At 34.2% G+C, this 21,171-nt stretch overlaps 1 protein-coding gene across 5 annotated transcripts in view; it reads right to left on the bottom strand.

The window, feature by feature from the left end:
• Dhc98D (Dynein heavy chain at 89D) overlaps positions 1-21,171 on the bottom strand; it is a 608,487-nt gene that overhangs the window by 111,989 nt on the left and 475,327 nt on the right. For all 5 annotated transcript variants that reach the window (XM_081742517.1, XM_081742516.1, XM_081742518.1 and 2 more), the window contains exons 68-69: positions 5,559-5,654; positions 3,732-3,910 (exon numbers count right to left, since the gene is read on the bottom strand). In XM_081742517.1, coding sequence (XP_081598643.1) covers positions 3,732-3,910; positions 5,559-5,654 — 275 coding nt within the window. The remainder of the gene's footprint in view (positions 1-3,731; positions 3,911-5,558; positions 5,655-21,171) is intronic.

The following is a 21,171-nucleotide window of genomic DNA, read 5'->3' as shown; positions in this document are numbered from 1 at the left end:
ATCTCTCATCTTACTTTAAAAGGGCGTATTTTCATAACCGCACGTCAAACAATTTATTGTTTTGGTAGCCAAACATGATTCACATTTGTTTAATCCGTTTTCGCTTACAGGAGGACAAAGCGGAAGCCAGGAAGTGAAGTGGAGGTCAGGACTTTAGCAAGATTGCATCTACAATAGATGAATTCCGCGAATAGAATAATGCTCCTATATTGTAGAATGGTTTTAAAAATTCACGCTCCATTCGGATGCTCCCGCGTTTTATTTCTGGTGGAGAGGACAGAAACTTCTTCTTGTTGCCTTCCACTGTTCCTTTTATTGTTCCCAATACACAAAACTGTCTAACTTCGTTTAGTTCTTCTGATTCTAGTCTTATTTTACCTCCTCTTCTTGTCTTCTTGATACCCTTACTATCTCACTTTTTGTCTTGCTTATCTTTAGTCTCGGTTCGATTCCCGGTTGGCACAATCGGTCGAAAAAGTGTAACAGCTTTTTCAGGCCAGCCATCTTGAGTGAGGTTTTTTCCTGGATTTCCCTCATTCACACCAGGCAAATGTCGGGATGGTACCTAATATAATCATCCCAGGCCGCTTCCTTCCTTTCCTTTCATCGGATAGTGTGCTCGCCGACGGACGTCATCTCTCATATGTGTGACAGGCTAAATGGCCTTAGATGCCGACAGCCCAGAAATCTAATTCCTAATCCTAATTCTCTTATCTTTAGTACTTATTCAGGCAATAATGAAATAGAAGGAAATTGAGAACAGGTTGGGGAAAGGTGGAAGGACTATTGTGGGATGTAAAGATGACAAAGAAGATAATGGTACTACTGTACAAGATGTACTTTGTACCGATAGCAACATACACATCGGATACATGGGTAATGACCGAAAAAGATTGGAGCTGGCTCCAAGCGTCGGAGATAAAATTCTTAAGAACAATTTTAGAAAAGATACGAAGGAATAGGATGGAAATGAAGAACTTTGTGAGTAAAGCTTAAGAGAACGAACATGAAAAATCAGACTACGATAGTTTGGACATCTCAGAAGAACGGGAACTAATAACTCAGAAGAAGGGGAATTAATAAAATAACAAGGATCACGGAAGAATTAGAAATGACAAGTCCGAGAACAAGGTGGAAGGGCCAAGTTGTAAGAAAGAGTTTTACAAGCAAGAGGTGTGAAATAGCAGCAAGTGAGGTATGAGAGATGGTGGAACAATTGAAAGTGGATAGACCTCATGAATACCCATACCCGGCGTGATGCTGGAACGAAGAAAGCTGAGAGAAAGAGGACAGAAATTTTTGTTGTAATCCTATTTTATGAGAAAATTAAGTTTTTTTTTTTTTTGTGAAATAGTTAATCCCATTTCTAAAGGCTATCTAATTTAATAATTTGAAATTATTTCTGAAAATTAACAAAAATAGAGGCAACGAAAATAAATCTTGCAATATAACAATCAACTAACTAGAAGATTGACAATCCCTGAGATTTTGTGGACTGTAGTGCAGGTAGTTTAATACACTACCGGAAGTGTAAATTGGGCTTTTTAACCTACAACGTGCTCTAGAAACCAGGAAACATCACTGAGACGTTAATACTAAACCATATTGCCTTCCCGTATGATAAATTAATATAAAACATTATTTTTAGGTTTATTATTATTTAATCAAATGTCATTTTACCAAATACATTTTTGTTCTCAAGGTGGCAAAAATGATTTCCGAACACTAATATAGTTAAATGCAGTTATTGAAGACCGACAGTTGTAGCAAAATACCATAAATGCCATATTTTGCCATTTTTACAAGAAATCGTGAATAAATGCTATGCCAACCCAAAGAAAAGGCTTATAATATGCAATCAGACGTGAATTGTGTGTTATATGGCATGACTGATATACGAAGTAAGAAGGTAGGTTTTAACCTAATATGAACTGAGTTTTTTAAAAATTTTTTAAACATAGTTTTTGATCACGATACTCATTAACGTGCTTTCTCTGAAGTTTTATTGCCCTACTTCTGATACAATATTTCTATGGCCTGTGATTTTCTCTCTTTCTTCGCTTTGATGTGTTCTTGTATTGATACTTCCGAACTTGTATTATTAATTGGTGGTATTTATAATCCTTAACATAGCTTAGCACACTTAGTGTAAGCTTTAGGAAAATAAATTATATAAAAATACAGTGAATATATTCAGTTTCCCAATATAAACTGTCGTTTTTAAAATTTATTTTGCCATTTTGTCAGCCATTTTCGTTGATTTATTTTGTCACAACCGCCGGTCTTTAGTAGTCATACACGTACATATTCTATTATCATCTCAACAGGTTTAGTATTTTAGCGTACTGTGAGCCCTATGTAGCATTTTAGTGTGTTAGGAGCACTATAAATTAATTTCTGCCAACAAACGATTGTATCTCATTACGTAATGCAAGTAGAAAGATATTGTTTATGTATCAACATTTACAAAATATTTCAATTTTATGTCTACTGATATTAACTAACAGGCGCTTTATATTATTATCAATAATTGATTCCTCAAATGGCTAAATGGTTAACGTTACCATCTTTAATTCCGGAGACCCGGGCTCGAGTCCACGTCGGAGTTAGTGTTTCACAGCCTTTGATAAGTTGTACATTCTCATTTCATATAAATAACTTATGTCTAGCGCTGGAAAGGACGCTGAACTCCAAAACAATAATGCTATATGGAATACAGTGCATGTGACAATCATTACAACATTTTAAACGACCCTTCTTCAGTTCCTATTGTTGCGAGTTTTACTTTTGATAAGGACGCCGAAATATCGGCATTAACCAATATTTTAGGCAATTCGAGAAGTTAATTTTTACTTAAGAAGTATCCAAATGAAATGAAATGAAATGAAATTAAATTAAACATCTCGTTTTATGTCCCGTGATTATACCTTTAGGGTAAAAGAGGTAAGTAACTGATGAAAATGAATGATTTTGAAGTCATCGGTGGAATCATAACGCGAGTGAAAACAGAAGAATCCTGAGAAAACTCACGAACACAATGTTGTCAATAAGAAACTCCAAGTTCCAAATTCAAAAATTGAGGCAGTGAAAGCCGATTTGGAAACGCAACAAAACATTATTTGAAATCAGATCTGCAGCTGTTTATAGTGACTTTAATTCGAAAAGTATCAATCAGAAGCGAATTTTCAAAAAGTTGGAGCACTACCACATCGAACTGGGTTGAATATCTACACATATCCTAAATTAAATTTTCCTAGGCGGTAAATAGGACAAGATGATCCTGTACTATGTGCATTACCTCACTAAACACGATTTTCTCGATTTCATTCTGTAGGTTTGTGTTAAAGACACCATATTTAAACCATTTTGTGCAATGGTGAGAAACTGAGAACCAGAATTACTGATGCTATAGTGATTATTCCGCTAATGTTGATCTACAAATGACCGATATTGTATTCTTTCTAGAAATGCTCTCTTTCGTTGGAGAGATATCATCAAATTGTTCAAAGATTTTGTTAAGTTTTGAAATAAACTGCCACTATTCCATATTGCTTCTTATCAAATTTCTAATTTTTAATCGTTAATTTTCCGGTAAAAACCTTAGAGAACCCTGTTATACACAGGGAAAGTATGGAAAGAAACAATAAATCATTTATACCTTAATATCTAAAAACTGCCATAATTATAATTTCACTATATTTTGTATTTATTTACGGTAATATTGCACTTACTTGATGACAGGAGGCGTGATAAATCTTTCTCCCATTATGTACGTGACGTAGTTACTAATAGCACAGTAAACACGATCAACTCTGAAGCAACGCAACAGCATTAACTTCTGGAATTCTTTCAAGTTTTCTGAGTAGTCTTGCGGAAAGTCTTCGTCCTCAGGTGTATCTAAGTCAAACCACTGAAAATAAATAAATAAAAAATTACTATGAATCATAAATATTGTTACTGGGCTAATTAGAGCATGTAGCTTCACCACCACCGATTGATATCTGGAAATTATAATGGCTATGATAGAAGAATTTGTGTAAGATATAGACTCAAACTCGGTACTGAGATAGCTCAAAATAATAATAATAATAATAATAATAATAATAATAATAATAATAAGCTTGAGTGTCTCAGCTTTGAGGAATAATACTCAAAATGAAATCTTTCAGTTTTACGTCCCACGATTCTGCCGGCTAGGCTAAAGAAACGGCAATGAAGAGAAATGAATGAAATGGTGCACTGAAGAAAGTAGGAGGAAACGGGAGAATCCAGAGAAAACCCACGCACATGGTGTTTGTCCACCACAAAGCTCATTTGGTGCGAGCAGGGATCCGACCAAAGACCCCAAGCACCAGAGGTGGACGCTCTACCACTGAGTCACCGCTCACCGCGGCCCCAATAATACTCAAGTATTGATTTTATAGTGAATGTGAGAGGATAAAAGGAAAGGGGATAAGAAGGGATAATCAATAAGTGTTGAAACGATGAGGCGTTTTTCAGTGGTTAACATCAGCACGATATCTTAAAGATAAGATTGACTGAAGACAGTTACTTGGTAGCTTCTCGATTCTTCTCACACATCCATGTTGTCTCCTCAGAATCCTACCTTCGCCTTTCCTCTTCTCCACTTTTTTAAGACTCTTTTTATTAATTCTTCATGATGCTACACTTTTGGATCGTTACGTTACTATATTTGCAAACAGGTCGTCCTCACTTAAGATATTCCTCCTCGAGTTTGACAAAGATTCGTGGCGTAAGTTAGTTCGTTTCATGGCTTCTCAGGAGTCCAGCTATTATTTGCCCGCAGCGTTGATGCTTTCCTTCCGTATTTACGATGCTTTTGAACTACTTGCTTCAATTTTTAGGAAAAGAAGGGTCATGTTTATGATGTAAAAAGGCTGCTTCGTGGCAGAAAAAGGTTCCCTGTAGTCATAATTCTCAACTCTTATGTGACAATATAAACTACTTCTCTAGATATCAGCACGTTTCAATACCGATGTTCTGGAAAAGTAATGTGTCTACGCTGACATATGTCTACTTTTAATTAATTAACCAAGCTGCAAATTTTATTATACATGAAAACGCATAATAGGAGGGTACAGGAGGGCACATGTAAGAGGGTACAGGAGGTAAAGATCTATGGTCGAACTTAAATTTTACAATCTTGCACGATTTGACAGGAACTAGCCGAAACGCACAATTTAATCATAAAAGTTACAGTTTACAATGTACTTCTTGAAGAAAGCTGGTTGCTATATTGGAAGAGATAATAATAATAATAATAATAATAATAATAATAATAATAATAATAATAATAATAATAATAATAATAAGTAAATAAAAGTCGTTATTCTCAAAGATTGATGGCCGAGCCTGGACGTCGATGTTGTTGCTTGCTGATGTATCTGAAAAATTATTTTCTTTCCCTGGAGCCGAAACAAAAGGTTTCGATGTGGAGCCATCTCCCTCAACAATATCTAATTAGTGTAAGAATTAAAAATTAACATAAAAATAAGATGTTCTATTGACATGTTCCACAAGATAAGGTAATTAATTACCTGTTGCCAAAGATCCAAATTTGCTGTAATATCATCTGGAAGATTTTCAAAAGCCTCTGGAAAATCAGTGGATATCTTCATTATATCTTGCCAATTCTGAAATAATTGAAGAACGTCATTAAAAAGCATTTAAATGTTAGTGATAAAAGAAAAATGAAATGGAATCTTTAAGCTATACGTCCCTGGAATGAAGAAAGTGGGAGGAAACGGGAGAACCCCGAGTTGAGTTGATTTTGGGTATAGCATCCCGTTCAGCAGCGAGGCTATATGAGACGTGGACCTACTGATTAACGTGGAATCCGAACCACATGAGTTTCCGCCGGGAATCGAACCCGGGTCTCCCACGACAAAGGCGCGTACGCTAACCGCTTAGCCACGGAGGAGCTCGGGAGAACCCCGAGAAAACCCACGTACATGGTGTTTGTCCACCACAAAGTTCACTTGACGCGAGCTGGGATCGAACCAAGGACCCCATGCATCAAAGGTGAACGCTCTACCACTGAGCTACCGCGGGCTCGTTAGTAATAAAATAACAATCAAAACAATTGACTGATGTAGAAAATATCGTGATAGCTTACAAATTCGTTAGAAATCGATTAATTATATTTTATGAGGCTATTGTGCTATTTTATTAAATGCAGTTGCGCTCCGTTTGGTCTAATTTCGATAATTTGTATACACAAACCTCTTAATATAGCCTTCCTAACAACTTCATGGCATAAGAATTTCAAACACTGACCTACGAAGTGCGAAGAAACAAAATTTCACAATTAGATTGTACGAGAAGCAGTCAGAAAGTTCGCGGAATTCTGATGTAGCTATTCATTACCACAATATAAGTACAGTTACTTAAGGGTCTTCACTACAGCGAAATTAAACTACCGCTAATTTTAGAATTTTTCTGTAATATCTTCAAAACATATCAAAATATTCGAAAAGCAGAAACGTAGTGAACTAGACAATACGATTTTGCATATGATACCGTTATCACAACTCATCTATCTGCTTTCGATTGGAACTGTATTTATATATCGATTTAGCATTTTTTGTGGATTTTGTAAATAGCGACATACCAAAAGCAGATAGTTGACTTGTGGTAAAGGTATCACATGCAAAATCGTATTGTCTAGTTCACTACGTTTCTGTTTTTCGAATATTTTTATTTGTTTTTAAGATATTACAGAAAAAAAAAACCTCTAAAATTAGCGGTAGTTTAATTTCGCTGTAGTGAAGACCGTTAATCGCCTTCAAAGTTGGCATCTTTGGCATTTTCGAAACACACACACACTTTTTCAACCGCTCCTACGCTTGATGGAAACACCAACGAAAGGGTTCTTTTGGTATCTTCCAAAGTTCAGCCGTCGCGTTAGTTTTGATCTCTCCTACGTTGGCCAAACGGAAAATGTCTATTTTTAGCTTTGCAAAGAGCCAAACATCCGATGGTGCTAAACTGTTTTTAAGGCATTAAACTCTCTAAATCAGATTTTTCCCCAATTTGCACAAGAACTTGATGTTTGCGCGTTGCTCGATCTGTGAAATTGCGCCGACTGATCACTATATATAACTCAATTCAGCTATATTACTCTACATTGCCTGTTATGACATGTTCACACTTGTCCACTTATGACCTGACAGCCTAAGGAATGTACTGTACAAGGTTCACTGTGATTGCAACTCAAATGCCAAAACCATAATAACATTCCGGGAACTTTTTGACTTCTCCTCGTATGTAGTGCCGATCCGATTCAACTACCCCCCTCTCTAAGAGCTTACTTTTTATTTTCTCATATCTTCTTGCCGTACCCACATGTCTTTCTCCAGAGGTTTTCATGTAAAATTCTATACATTTGAAGCGTATTTTTTGTGAAGCCATATGTCTATATTGTAGTGGTATTTTGTGAAGTTCTGCTGTATGTAACCTTCTCAAATCAGCATCAAATATTTTCCTCAATCATGTGAGTTAAGACTAAATGTATTTCTAAAATTTTCCTCACCCAAATATTTTCATCCATAAAAGTTATATATACTGTACAACTCTACCCTTAACTTATATATACTGTATATATACACTATATATATATATATATACTGTATATATACACTATATATATATATAACTGAACTAATCTAACTCCTTGGCATGAAGTTCAAAAGGGCTTAAGCCGACCAATTTGTCAGTACATCGCAAATTCTATCAGTATTATTACTGGTTTCTGTGACTGCAGTTTCATATTTCTTTCAATCAAGTAATTTCCCACTTGACCTCATGACACACGGCAAAAATTGCACCGCCAACACCATCTATTTTTTCGGTAGTTACTATGCCACGTAATGGGCACACTTTGATCCTTGAAATCTCCAATCTCAGTCCCGAGTTACTGTCAATATCCTAGATACAATATCCGGTCCAATTTTTGGCACCAGTTAGACATTTGTACATCCCAAAACCCGTAAGATAAACATATATAGGAGAGTTATGGTTTCTCCGATATAGTATGCAGTGCAGAAGATGAATTTTAGGAAATAGATGAGATTGGAGGAGTCACAACTGACAGAGTATCAGAAAGAACATACAGGGTTTTGGTACGCCCTTGTAACTTTTAAACTAATAGATAAAAACGCTAAAAATTTTATTCCATGGAAACATCGACAGGGAGATATAGTTTGACACACTCTGTGATACAATCAGTTTAAAAGCGTTGCCAATTCAGCATAAACTTTTTTCCCAATAGAATTACAGTAGGGGAGAGATGTATGTTTTGCCCCACTTTCCCCCTCCACCCCCTAACTGCCCCAAAAAAATTTATGAAGTCGCCATTGACCATTACACTTTAACACAGAAGGATACCCCAAAGTGAGATCGAATATGCTTTTATGACATTTAAAATCATAAAAAACTTATAATCCCACACAAAATATATTTATTGTATCTTAATCTCCAGTTTATAAGCTTTCATTTGACACTTGAATCATGAAAATCCGTTAATAATTAGCTTTAAAAACTCAATGAGAAGGAATACATATAACTCCGGAACAGATGATCTGTCACTGATTCATTTTGAACGATTCCAGTACCAGCACAGGACCTTCCAATCCGATTCTCTTTCCTTCTCTTCACACCAACATACATATATATGCATTAGCCTCTTCCTTCAACAGAACTTTTAGCTAGCAATGGCGAGATGGCGCTGTATATCAATGACGTAGTCTCCTTCGGGGAGAATACATCATACATGACGTCATTGAATCCGTGACGTAGTCTCCTTTGGGGAGAATACATCATACATGACGTCATTAATCCGTGACGAAGTATCTCTCGAGTCTCTTTCTTTCATTCCTACCCATTAACACTCAGCGATACCAGAATATCAGAACTAAATCCTAAGTTGCAGGACAAAAAAGAAAAAAGTCAGTGTATCCAACTCAATATATTTTTTCGGAACGTTCCAGGATTTTAATTTTTCAAGATATCGCTTTAAAACATATCGGGATGAATTCACCCCATTACTAATAAATATGATAATTGTTAAAAATGAGTTGGCAACACTTGCAGTTTCACCCCCAAATAATGTTATTATTTAATACCTCGGCCCCTAATTAACCGATTTTCAAAATTCAAACGACATTCGACAGAGAAGTAAATTTGAATTCTTATGAATGTATTGTGGGTTGCATACCTCTAAGGATACTATTCCGAATTTGTTATATCTCCGTTGTTTATTAACCGATTTTCAAAATTCAAACGGCAATCAATAGACAAATAAATTTCCTATCTATCGAATGTCTTATAAATTGCATAACTCTAAGGATATAATTACAAAAAACTCAAATAAATCTCTTATTTATGCATGTATCTTTAAAATTTAAATGACATTCAAAAGTACTGCTTCTCCTTATGCATTGTGTATGTTTAAGATCTCAGTTTTATGGCTTTATCACCATAAAACACTTAGAACATACTTATAATTACAAGTTCGGATACTGATAATGGAATCTTCTGCTAACCTCGTTCTCAATAGGAAACAATGACTTCTTAAACTCTGTCCACTGATCATAATTCAAGCTGAATAGACAGCCGTTAATATCAAAAACAACTTGAACTTCGGTTTGCACATTTTTCACAATTACATTGAAATTGTTAGTAAGTATAAACTTCTTTTGAGGATCCATTTCTAAACACTCCATTTTTTGGTTCTGACAACATATTTTTGTTCATTTTCGTTCATTTTTTGGATTTACATACAGAACTCAACAGTTGGATAGTTTTCTTTTAGACCAGTGTATTTGATTTTTATTCCATCTTTAACGATCTCATCAATCATTTTATCTGTTAAGTGTTTTGTAAATCTAGGTGGAAGAAAAATCTTAAACTTCTCACACTCGGCTAATATGCTCTTTCCAAATTTAGTTTTAATCTTTTCCATTTTCACAATCTTATATTCTGTATTTAATTCTAATTCTCTTAATCCAACAACTTGTTTCTGCTCAAGACTTCCAAGCTTGTTTAAAAAATCAACGTGTTTTGCCATCGTATTTATTATATAGAAAATCAATCTTCAATTTTTATCTTCACCAAAAATATTTAATCATTTTTATCAATTCCGTTTGATGGAATAACTTCCATAAAACAATCGCTAATGAAAACAGTTTGAGGGCATCTTTTCGATACCCTTATGCCCGTTGATATTTTGCTAACTAACTAAAACTCTTCTACCACTTTCTCATTCTTGGGATCATATGTAAAGTTCTTTCGCCCAATTAAAATCGCATAACATATAGTATCAGCAGCCACACCTTCTGAAAAATCTACAACAATCTTTATGTTTGTTCTTTCATTTACTGATACATTCTTTCTCTTACTACAATTAATCACATACATTGGTCTGTTGTCTATAAACTCTTTAGGGTCATAGTACATTTCGGTGTTGCCACACGTTATTCTCTTAAATGCAGTATAATCTTCGTACATCTTAAAGTAATCCTTGTTAGCAATATCTAAGTTTCTTGATTCTTTTGGAAATACCTCATTCCTCCCATTCTTAAGATAGATATTCTTTACCTTACAGTGATCAAACTTACTTGCATCTGCTGTTTGTTTACCACTTCTATCAGTTTGGAACATTACAACTACGAAATCAGGCATATCAAATTGTCTAGAATTAAATTGAGTAGTAACATCAAACTCCAAGAAAGAACCTACAACAGTCTTTTGAACACATTGATAAGTATGGAATGAAAACATGATTTTTGGTTCTTTAAGAATATTCAACTTTAACTTGTTTTCATAATTAGATTCGTATTCAACAATAGGCATTCTTATCTCCATACTTTTTATTGTTATTTTTCCATCATGAGGAGCTGCTCCCGATCCAGTCCATTTGTACAAGACATCGTTATCGTTGTTAGCTTTTGTAAATGTTATTCTCAATCCGCCTTTCCACATAACTTCTTTATAATCACTTAAGAAGCCTGGAATTAATCTTAATGGATACAAAACACTAAAGTCCTTTCTTAGACCAAGTTTATCATCTGTTTCAAATCCTGCTTGTTTTAAATATTCAACTTCTGGCTTGGAAATCTTTAATGTTCCGACAGCTGTAGATGTTATTCCTGGTAGTTCAATCTTATCTATAACAACACCATGCTTTCTAACCTCAATTTGAGAAAAGAATAATGGGAAGAAATTATCTACAAGTTTTATAGTATCGTTTGCGCCAAATGTTCCTCCAACTGATGCACCAACAACTTCAAAAGTCATATGACAATCTGCTTTGTGTGGATGTACGAACCCATCACCCACGTTGAAATCGAACTCAATATCTTTGTTAGCTTCATTCAAATTATTAAATGTTCTTGCGTTAGCTTTAAAACTTTGTAACTCGTAACTTTCAACACTATCCATTTATTATAAAGAAAATCTTGAAACAACGCTTTGATGGGATATACCCATAAAAGACTCATACATAATAACAATCAAAAACTTATAATCCCCATCCCAACTTAACCTTAGCATTCATAGCAGTACCAACCCCAAAAGCAGCTAATCGTTCACCAATTGGCGCATCACTACTAAATGCTCTTTTCCATGCTTTAGTTTCCAGTTCCTTATCTGCAATATGTCTCGACTCTGTATCTTTATTGTCTCTATAGTATATATCGTGTTCTTTACAAGCCTCATCTAATGGGTTAATACCTTCATCACCTCTCTCTAACCTTTCTTGAAGCTTAGTTCCCGGACCGCAAAATCTAAAACCCGGAATATGTAATTAAAATGGGAGTTTATTAATCAAATCATTTACTAATCCTTTCCCAAGCTTCTCATCATTCCAGAATCGTGGTGGTAACGTATTTAAGATCTTAATCAAATACCCTATACCTTTTGGATCATTAGGAATAAACTGTGAAAGCTTATTATTAATCATACTCACTATACCTACTTTCTCATTGTAAAAGTTATGATTTCCAGCCTTTTCTTCTCCATCTATGACGATTAGCCTATCTATAAGCTTTCTCACGTCATCCATCCATACATATTCTTTAGGTATCTCGGTATATTGTTTAATTCCTTCACCAGTCCTTTTAGGTGTCGTGTTCTTTTTAGGAGTTGGGGGTAAAGTTGGTTTAATATAATTATCCCAAATAGGCTTGATAATATTAATGTACTTTGAACCTCTACTAGATGCTACCTTTTTATCTCGATTATATTTTTGGAAGGCAGCATCTGAGTCTATTATTATTTCTTTGTACTGTTCAAAATCGTCATCATCATAATCTTCAATGGTTTTACTAGTATTCGTCGTTAATAATTCCCATAGACCTTCTGTTCCTTTATAAGTTTTACCATTAATTATCAAATCATCGCCATTCACTTTAACTTCCAAATTTCCTATCTTGTTTATTATTTTTCCATCTTCTTCTACAGTTCTTATTCCAAACACAGTATCATTTCTTTTACTATAATATTTCGTTGCAATCTTACCAAATGACTGTGCTGTTGTTAAAGGTTCTACTCCTTCCACTTTGTCTTTAATTTGTTTTCTCATTTGTTTTATTTCTCCCGTTATAGGCGTATCACTACTACTTGGAGAACTATCATAAGTTATCTTTTTAGGTGTTTCTAGTAGACTGGGATCTATTGAAGCCGTCTTATGTGCAACTGGAACAAGTTCAGTTATTAGATTTTTATTTTGTTCTGCTACTTCTTTGATCTCACTTCCCAAGTTTTGAATAGCATCAATTACAGGTTGCTCTTGTGTCTTAAATTTATCGTATATACCTGCTCTTTCTTTTTTCCAGGATTTGAAGCCCTTTATCAAGAACTCCTTCAACTTAATATTCTTATCAATTTCTTTCTCATCCATTTATTGTATAGCAAACGAACGTCAATGAACATCAAAGAACGTCAATAAACGTCAATAAACGTCAAAGAACGTCAAACGTTAAAACGTAAAACGTCAATAAACATCAAACGTTTAAGAAGTGTTTTATCTTGTTCCTATACTTACCATTGTTTACCTTCCTTGTCATATCAATTACTATAAAACCATAATCTTCTTGCCAACATTTTGAACATATCTCTTTAAACTTATCATAAGACATATCTCCTCCAACAAACTCATTATACACATGTTTGAGATTAGTATCATCTTGTCTGAATATGCATAGGAAGTTGACGTTATCTCTTATAAGCTGTTTAGGTACTTTTGAATATGTTTGTGCAAGATAGAAACAGTCTAAATGTCTATGCCTACCTCTTGTAAAGTAATTTCTAACAGTATCTTGATTCTCCAAAATGTAATCGTCAAACACAACAACAGAGTACTCTTCACATTCATCAATAGGTACAATAGAGTCATTACTGCTTAAGAACGTTGCTATTTGCTTCTTAAACTTTAGTTCTGCCTTTTCAAATCGATCTTTTAACTGCTCATACTTTGGCTGATTCATGCTTTTAGAATATATGTAGAAGTAATTATTGTTTAACCAACCTGGCTGTAATAAGAAGTTAAATAGCAAAAACGTTTTACCAGACCCCGACGAACCTACGATAAGACAACGAACATCATCAGGTATAAGTTCTCCATTTCTTTTCTTAGCTGTTGTTTCTTTTATCATCTCTTTTACATCCCAATTAATAGTTTTCTTACTCATTTATTATAGAGAAAATCAGGGGGTGAGCGTTTTGCTCACCTTTAAAAATCCGATGATTAATTTTCTGCTCATAGTACTAGTACAGACCCGGTTCGTTGATGAAAGTTGTGTGAGGTTGTTCATTTGGAAGGGGGTGAGCGTTTTGATCACCCCAGTTGGTTTCCAGGTCTTCAACGTGTATATTTTTGGTAGCACCGATCGGAGCTCCCAAGCTTGTTTGTACCTTTTGATTTGTTAAAGAACTCTAATCCTTGACCATTCACATGTGAAGGGCCTGAAAGTCTTGTAAACGTTTCAACTGTTTCCTTCGCATCTTGTAATCTTTCCGCTATCTTTACAAAGGTGGACCTCCGAATACAGCGGGGCAAATTTTATGATCTTATATCTTTAAGTTGTTCTCTAATCTTAAGCAACGTATCTTTTATATATTCGCTATCCATTTCACCATTTAATGTTATTATCATCTCTAACTGTTCTTTAAATGAGTTAATACAAGTGACAATGGTTTTATATTCGTCTTTTCTTCTGCTTATGTTTAGCTTAGAAGACAAACCTGTTATAATAGCACTTCCAGTTGCAAGAGACGTTGTTAATATCGAGTAAATTGTTACAGGTATAAAAATATTAATAAACCCAGTTGTTGCAGAAAGTATAACCGACAACGCGATCAAAGTGTAGTATGCATATTTAACAATTCGTAGTTTTCTCTTTTTCTTCTTTAAACTGTATTCCAACTTCTGAATGACATCTTCTATTAGCTTGATTACTTTCTCTCTTGGAATATCTCTAGGTAAATCAAACTCATTCATTTATTATATAATAAATGGCTAAGGTATTTAAGCTAACGAGTGATACTTCTGTTTTAAAGAAGAAACTCCATTACGAATTAGACAACAAGAGCAACTATTTAAGCATAGGACTAGTTGGGTTTTACAGTACATATCTAACTCCAAACATAACAACAGAAAAAAACAGTTTCTCATATGGTGATAGACAAGTTTTTATACCAGAAGGACAATACAGCTTAAACAGTCTTAATGAATATTTAAAATCTCAATCCATCAACATAATATTATCAGAAGATCATTTAAGAAATAGAGTTAAAATTGAAACTGATAGTAATGATGTTACAATTGGGAGTATAGGCACTGTCCTCGGGTTTAATGTTTTTGAAGTTTTAGAAAAGAATAAAGCACATATTGGAAGTAAGTTGCCAAAGTTTCATCCGTTTAATACTATAAATGTTCACTGTAATATAGCAGATGGCATGTTTGTTAAAGATACAGAATACACACATAGAGAAACAGGAATTATTGCCTCATTCAAAACAGATGCTGAGTTCAAACATAGTATTATTTACGAGCCTACTTATCCATTATTTTTCCCTATATCCAAAGACAAGGTTGATAATTTTGAGATAAGGATAACAGATGAGAATGATTCCTTAATTGATTTTGGTGGAGCAACAACAACTGTACTTTTACAAACCAAGATTTTCTCTTAGATAAATAGGAAGATGTGTTCCATTAAAGGTTGTATGTTTAGTGTTCCTTATAACGAACTAAAGGATCTAAATATTGATCATGTATTAACAAAGAAACAACTTAACGATAAATCTAAGAAAATTAAAGAAGGTAAAGGAATGGATTTAACTTTAACTACTGCACAAATGAAAAAGATTAAGAAAGAGCATATTGGCGGTTTTATCTTTACAATTCCAGCCATTCTAGCAGCTTTAGGAGCAGTTGGCTCATTAGCAGGTGGTGCAGCAGCGATTACTAAAACTGTACTTGATGCTAAGAAGAATAAACAAGAACTTGAAGAACAAAAAAGACACAATATGGCTATGGAAGAAAAGCAGGGGGCAGGTAAACCAAAGAAGTCAAAAAACTAAAACCATTGACCAACTTCGATATAGAGAGGTTGGTTAAAGAATTAAAGATAAAACGATTTAGAGGTGTATTTATGAGTGATGAACTTCCACAAAAACCCTATGTACATGAGTGTGGTGTAGTTAACCTTGATAAATCAGAAAACATTGGTACTCATTGGATATGCTATTGGAAAGATAACAACATAAAGTACGTGTTCGATTCTTATGGTGGTGTTCCTCCTAAACAACTGGTACAATATCTTGGTACCGAAAACTTACTTTACAATGACGAACGAATACAAGACTTTAACTCAGTTATATGTGGTCATCTTTGTGTTAAGGTTTTAAATCTTCTAAATCAAGGGTATTCTTTTAGCGACGTTATGTATATGATTAAAAATGATTAAGCGCTTTTATGGTTTGTATCCATAAAAGTTTTGTTTAAGATAAATATGGAAGCTATACACAATAGATTTTTAGATTATTTTGAGAAGCATGAGGATGAACTAGATCCACTGGTTAGTTATAATTTTTATCAGTATTTTCAGGATGTTAGCGAGATAGACTTACAAGATAAAAACAACGTATATAATGTTATTGATCTATGGAAAAGGTTAATACCAAAATTTTTGTACACGGGAGAAGAGTTGGAAAAGTTACGTCCAATAATTACCTTAAAGGACTTGTTGTCAAATTATAGCTCTAGACCATTACAATGCAGTTATTGTGGTAGTAAGTCATTAACAAAAGGTATGAGTAGTTACATTTGTGATGATTGTTCTGTAGAGAGTGGTTGGGTTTACAGTACTTGTGAAGAAACGAAAGCTGCTTGTATAAGAAAACCATGGTACGATACTACAAAAAGATTTAAGTTACAGTTATCTCGTTTGCAAGCTTTACAGGATAGAATTATTCCCGAAGAGGTGTTCAAGGTGTTAAATGATGAATTTGGAGATATACCAAGAGATTTAATATCAACAAAAGATGTTCTAGAAGTACTAAAGAAAAACAAATACACAAAATATTATGATGATGTCTATTTAATACACCATCACCTTACCGATCAAAAACCATTAAAATTACAACATATGGAGGAAACACTTATAAATGAGTTCGAAAACTTACACGAGGTCTTTAGGGAACTGTATCCGAAAAGAGTATTGTTTATTAACTTGAAATGTGTATTGTACCATCTGTTGAAAAAGCACAATGTTCATGTTGATATTGATTTTAAACACTCACCTAAACAAATAGAGATGTTAAAGAAATGTTTTGAAAAATTAGGATGGGCATTTTCTGTATAATAAATGAGTATGGATATATTTGGTAATGTTAAAGATGGAAAAGGTGATGTTGATATTAGTGAAGAAAAATTAAAATTGTTGGAGAATTTAAATGATGTTGTTAGCGTAAGTCAACTTAGGTCAATAGAAGCCCAATTAGAGAACGATAGAAAACGATTTGAAGATGCATTAGAAACGTTACAAGACACATACATAAAGAAAGAAGATTTTCAAAAGATTAGGATGGATACTACTAAACTGGTTATGCAGAAAGAAACCATGCCTCTAATATATCGATTAAGAGCTAAAAAGGTTAAGGAGCCAATCTTTAGAATATTTAATCTCTCTAACGGTTACAAATTTCTCTATAATGGGAAAATAATGCACATGGACTTAAGTTTGGATAAATACTTTCTAGATATATATTTGGGTGATACTTTGGTTAAAGATATACCTTTTGACTTTAAGAAGAACGACATAATTACGATTAAACCAAATAAAAATTCTGCTATGGAAGAAGGACAATTATTGTTTGTTGTAATGTACATAGAAAGAGAGCTTTCCTAAAGACGTTTGCTATATAATAAATATGGATATCTTTGGTAATGTTAAAATGACATCAGATAATACAGTTGTGAGAAAAGATATTGCTATGTTGTAAGAAGAGGTTAACTTCATCAAACGGAGTTATGTTATAGAGCTTCATAGTCGATTGATATCAGAAAATGTTGAAACTCCGTTCTTTTTAATACATAATCTCTCTATCACATACAAATTTCTTTATAAAGGTAGGTTAATGCATATAGAGTCATCTTACAATACGTATTATATAGATCTATATTTAAATGATTCTCTAGTTGAAACTTTTCCATTGCACTTTAATACAAATGATAATCTAGCAGTTAGACCATCTAAAGGTTCTGATCTGAAACATGGTAAATTACTATTGCTTCTTATGCATGTAGAAAGAGAAGACGAAGATAGTGATGATGATGGTGAGAATGTTGATAGCATAATATTAAACAGTGATAGTTATTGATTTTCTATATAATAAACAGGATGTATTGTGTTAAGTGTAAGAAATCGACAGATACGAAGAAAGATACTATTAGAATTGAACAAACAAAGAATGGAAGATATCTAAAGAAAGGTATTTGTTCTGTATGTGGTGTTACTAAAACTCAATTCGTTAAAAAGCCTGATTGACTAGAAGAAGGTAAAGGTGTTAGAGAAGACATTATAGAAGAAATTCACAAACCAGCTAGAAAAAACTTTGACAGATTAAGTGTAGTTATAAAAGGTATCGATGATCTTTGGCAGGCTGATCTTGTAGAAATGGATAGTGGAGTATTAAAAGGCGTTTCCAAAATCAATAAAGGTTATAAGTATTTGCTAACGATTATAGATGTGTTCTCGAAATATGCGTTTGCTGTTCCTGTTAAAGATAAGAGTGGTAAGAATGTTACAGAAGCATTCGAATCCATATTAAGAACGAGAAAACCTAGCAACTTACAAACTGATCAAGGTAAAGAGTTTTACAATAAAGAGTTTAAGAAGTTGATGGAGGAAAATAAGATTAATCACTACTCAACCTATAGTGGTAAGAAAGCTTCTGTTGTTGAGAGACTTAATCGAACACTTAAGCAGAACATGTGGAAAAGGTTCACAGCACAAGGGAACTACAAATGGATAGAGATATTACCAACGCTAGTTAAAGAGTATAATCAACAAATTCATAGAACAATTGGTTTAAAACCTATAGAAGTTAACAAGAAGAATGAGCAAGCAGTATTGGGGAAAGTGTATCAAAAAGAATATAAGCGTGTTAAGCCCAAATACAAGTTAGGTGATCATGTTCGTATAAGTAAGTCGAAAGGGTTATTTGAGAAAGGATATACACCTAATTGGTCAACAGAAGTATTTGTTATTAGTGAAGTTATTCCATCTAATCCGCCTACATATAGAATTAAAGATTTAGAAGAAGAGAATGTGCAAGGTAGATTTTACGAACCAGAACTATTAAAGACGAAGCATAAAGATGAATACTTGGTGGAAAAGGTGTTGAGAAAGAAAGGTGATAAAGTATATGTCAAATGGCTAGGGTTTGATGATTCACATAATAGTTGGATAGATAAGAGTAATGTTGTAGTGTAAATATAAATGTTTGTCTTTTATGGTTATTATGCCATAAAAGGATAGTTTGAACGAGATAAGGGGGTAACGAAACGATACCCCCATAACATATATTTCCAGCGCTCGTATTCGAGCTGTAGAAATTATCAAAAAAATAAGCGACTCCTCATATACGAGGGGTCGCTCCAAGACCAAGTTAATAACAAACTAAGTGGGTCCTGATAACGATTTCGAAAATGATTAAATAAACATTTTATATAATAAATATGAGTACTATGGATAATTCTCCTAGTTTAAACGATATTTGTTATGAGCAGATCAAGGATCAGTATTGGTATGGAATTTTTGGCGACTTTAAACTGATTATAGATAAGAACACTGGATACTTCAATGCTACTAAACTGTGTCAGGTCAATAGTAGAAGGTTCGATCACTGGTTAGAAAATAAAGGATCAAAAGAACTAATAAAAAAATTAGAAGAAAAGTATCAGTCTAAAAAAATATATTACATGATTTTACGAGGAAGACAAAGGATAATCAGGGGTACATATGTTCATCCAGACTTGTTCCAAGAAATAAAAAGATGGTCTCAATTGAAAAAAGATAATGATAAGTCAGGTTTTGTTTATATAGCAACTACCAAACAGCACCAAGAGAAGAATATACAGGGTGAGTCAAAATAAGTGTTACAAGCCAATATCTCGCGAACTATACATCATATAAGAAAAATATTAAGAGACAATGTACAATACAGAGGGGCCTAAGAAATGAGTCAAACATTAGATTTCCCCCGCCCCCATTTTGGGGGGGAGGGGCGTGAACGTGAAATTTTCAAATGGGAACATAGGTCGAGTGATACCTCGTTCGAAAGAGCTTGAAAAATTGAACAATTTTTGTAGGAAACAATTTTTGATATGGGGCACCGTTTTCAAGATGGGCCCCAAAAATGGTACTGTATCCGATAAAATTTCCAGTACTTATAAATAAGTGTTACAAGCCAATATCTCGCGAACTATACATCATATACGAAAAATATTAAGAGACAATGTACAATATAGAGGGGCCTAAGAAATGAGTCAAACATTAGGTTTTCCCCGCCCCCCATTTTGGGAGGAGGGGGGTGAACGTGAAATTTTCAAATGGGAACATAGGTCGAGTGATACCTCGTTCGAAAGAGCTTGAAAAATTGAACAATTTTTGTAGGAAACAATTTTTGATATGGGGCACCGTTTTCAAGATGGGCCCCAAAAATGGTCCTGTATCCGATAAAATTTCCAGTACTTATAAATAAGTGTTACAAGCCAATATCTCGCGAACTATACATCATATAAGAAAAATATTAAGAGACAATGTACAATATAGAGGGGCCTAAGAAATGAGTCAAACATTAGGTTTTCCCCGCCCCCCATTTTGGGAGGAGGGGGGTGAACGTGAAATTTTCAAATGGTAACATAGGTCGAGTGATACCTCGTTCGAAAGAACTTGAAAAATTGAACAATTTTTGTAGGAAACAATTTTTGATATGGGGCACCGTTTTCAAGATGGGCCCCAAAAATGGTCCTGTATCCGATAAAATTTCCAGTACTTATAAATAAGTGTTACAAGCCAATATCTCGCGAACTATACATCATATACGAAAAATATTAAGAGACAATGTACAATACAGAGGGGCCTAAGAAATGAGTTAAACATTAGGTTTCCCCCGCCCCCATTTTGGGGGGGAGGGGGGTGAACGTGAAATTTTCAAATGGGAACATATTGTAGGTCGAGTGATACCTCGTTCGAAAGAGCTTGAAAAATTGAACAATTTTTGTAGGAAACAATTTTTGATATGGGGCACCGTTTTCAAGATGGGCCCCAAAAATGGTCCTGTAAGAGATAAAATTTCCAGTACTTATAAATCGGAAACGACTAAGTAGAAAAACATGAAACAAAAAATGAAAAAGGTAAACGCCATAGGCAACGTGGAATGGTGTTGTCGTGGTGCCCCAGGACCCCATCATGGGGCCCCGGGAACAATTTTAAAATTTCAAATCTGAATATAGGTCGAGTGATACCTTGTTTGATAGATTATGGAAAACCAAACAGCTTAGAAAAAAAATTGTTTTGATTTCGGGCAAGCCTGTTACAAAATGGCCGCCGGAAATGGTTCCACATTCAGATAGAAAGTGCA

This window comes from Thermobia domestica, chromosome 16 (genome assembly GCF_964235325.1).
Source record: "Thermobia domestica chromosome 16, izTheDome1.hap1.1, whole genome shotgun sequence".
NCBI lineage: Eukaryota > Metazoa > Arthropoda > Insecta > Zygentoma > Lepismatidae > Thermobia > Thermobia domestica.
This window is presented reverse-complemented; position numbering and strand designations above follow the sequence as displayed.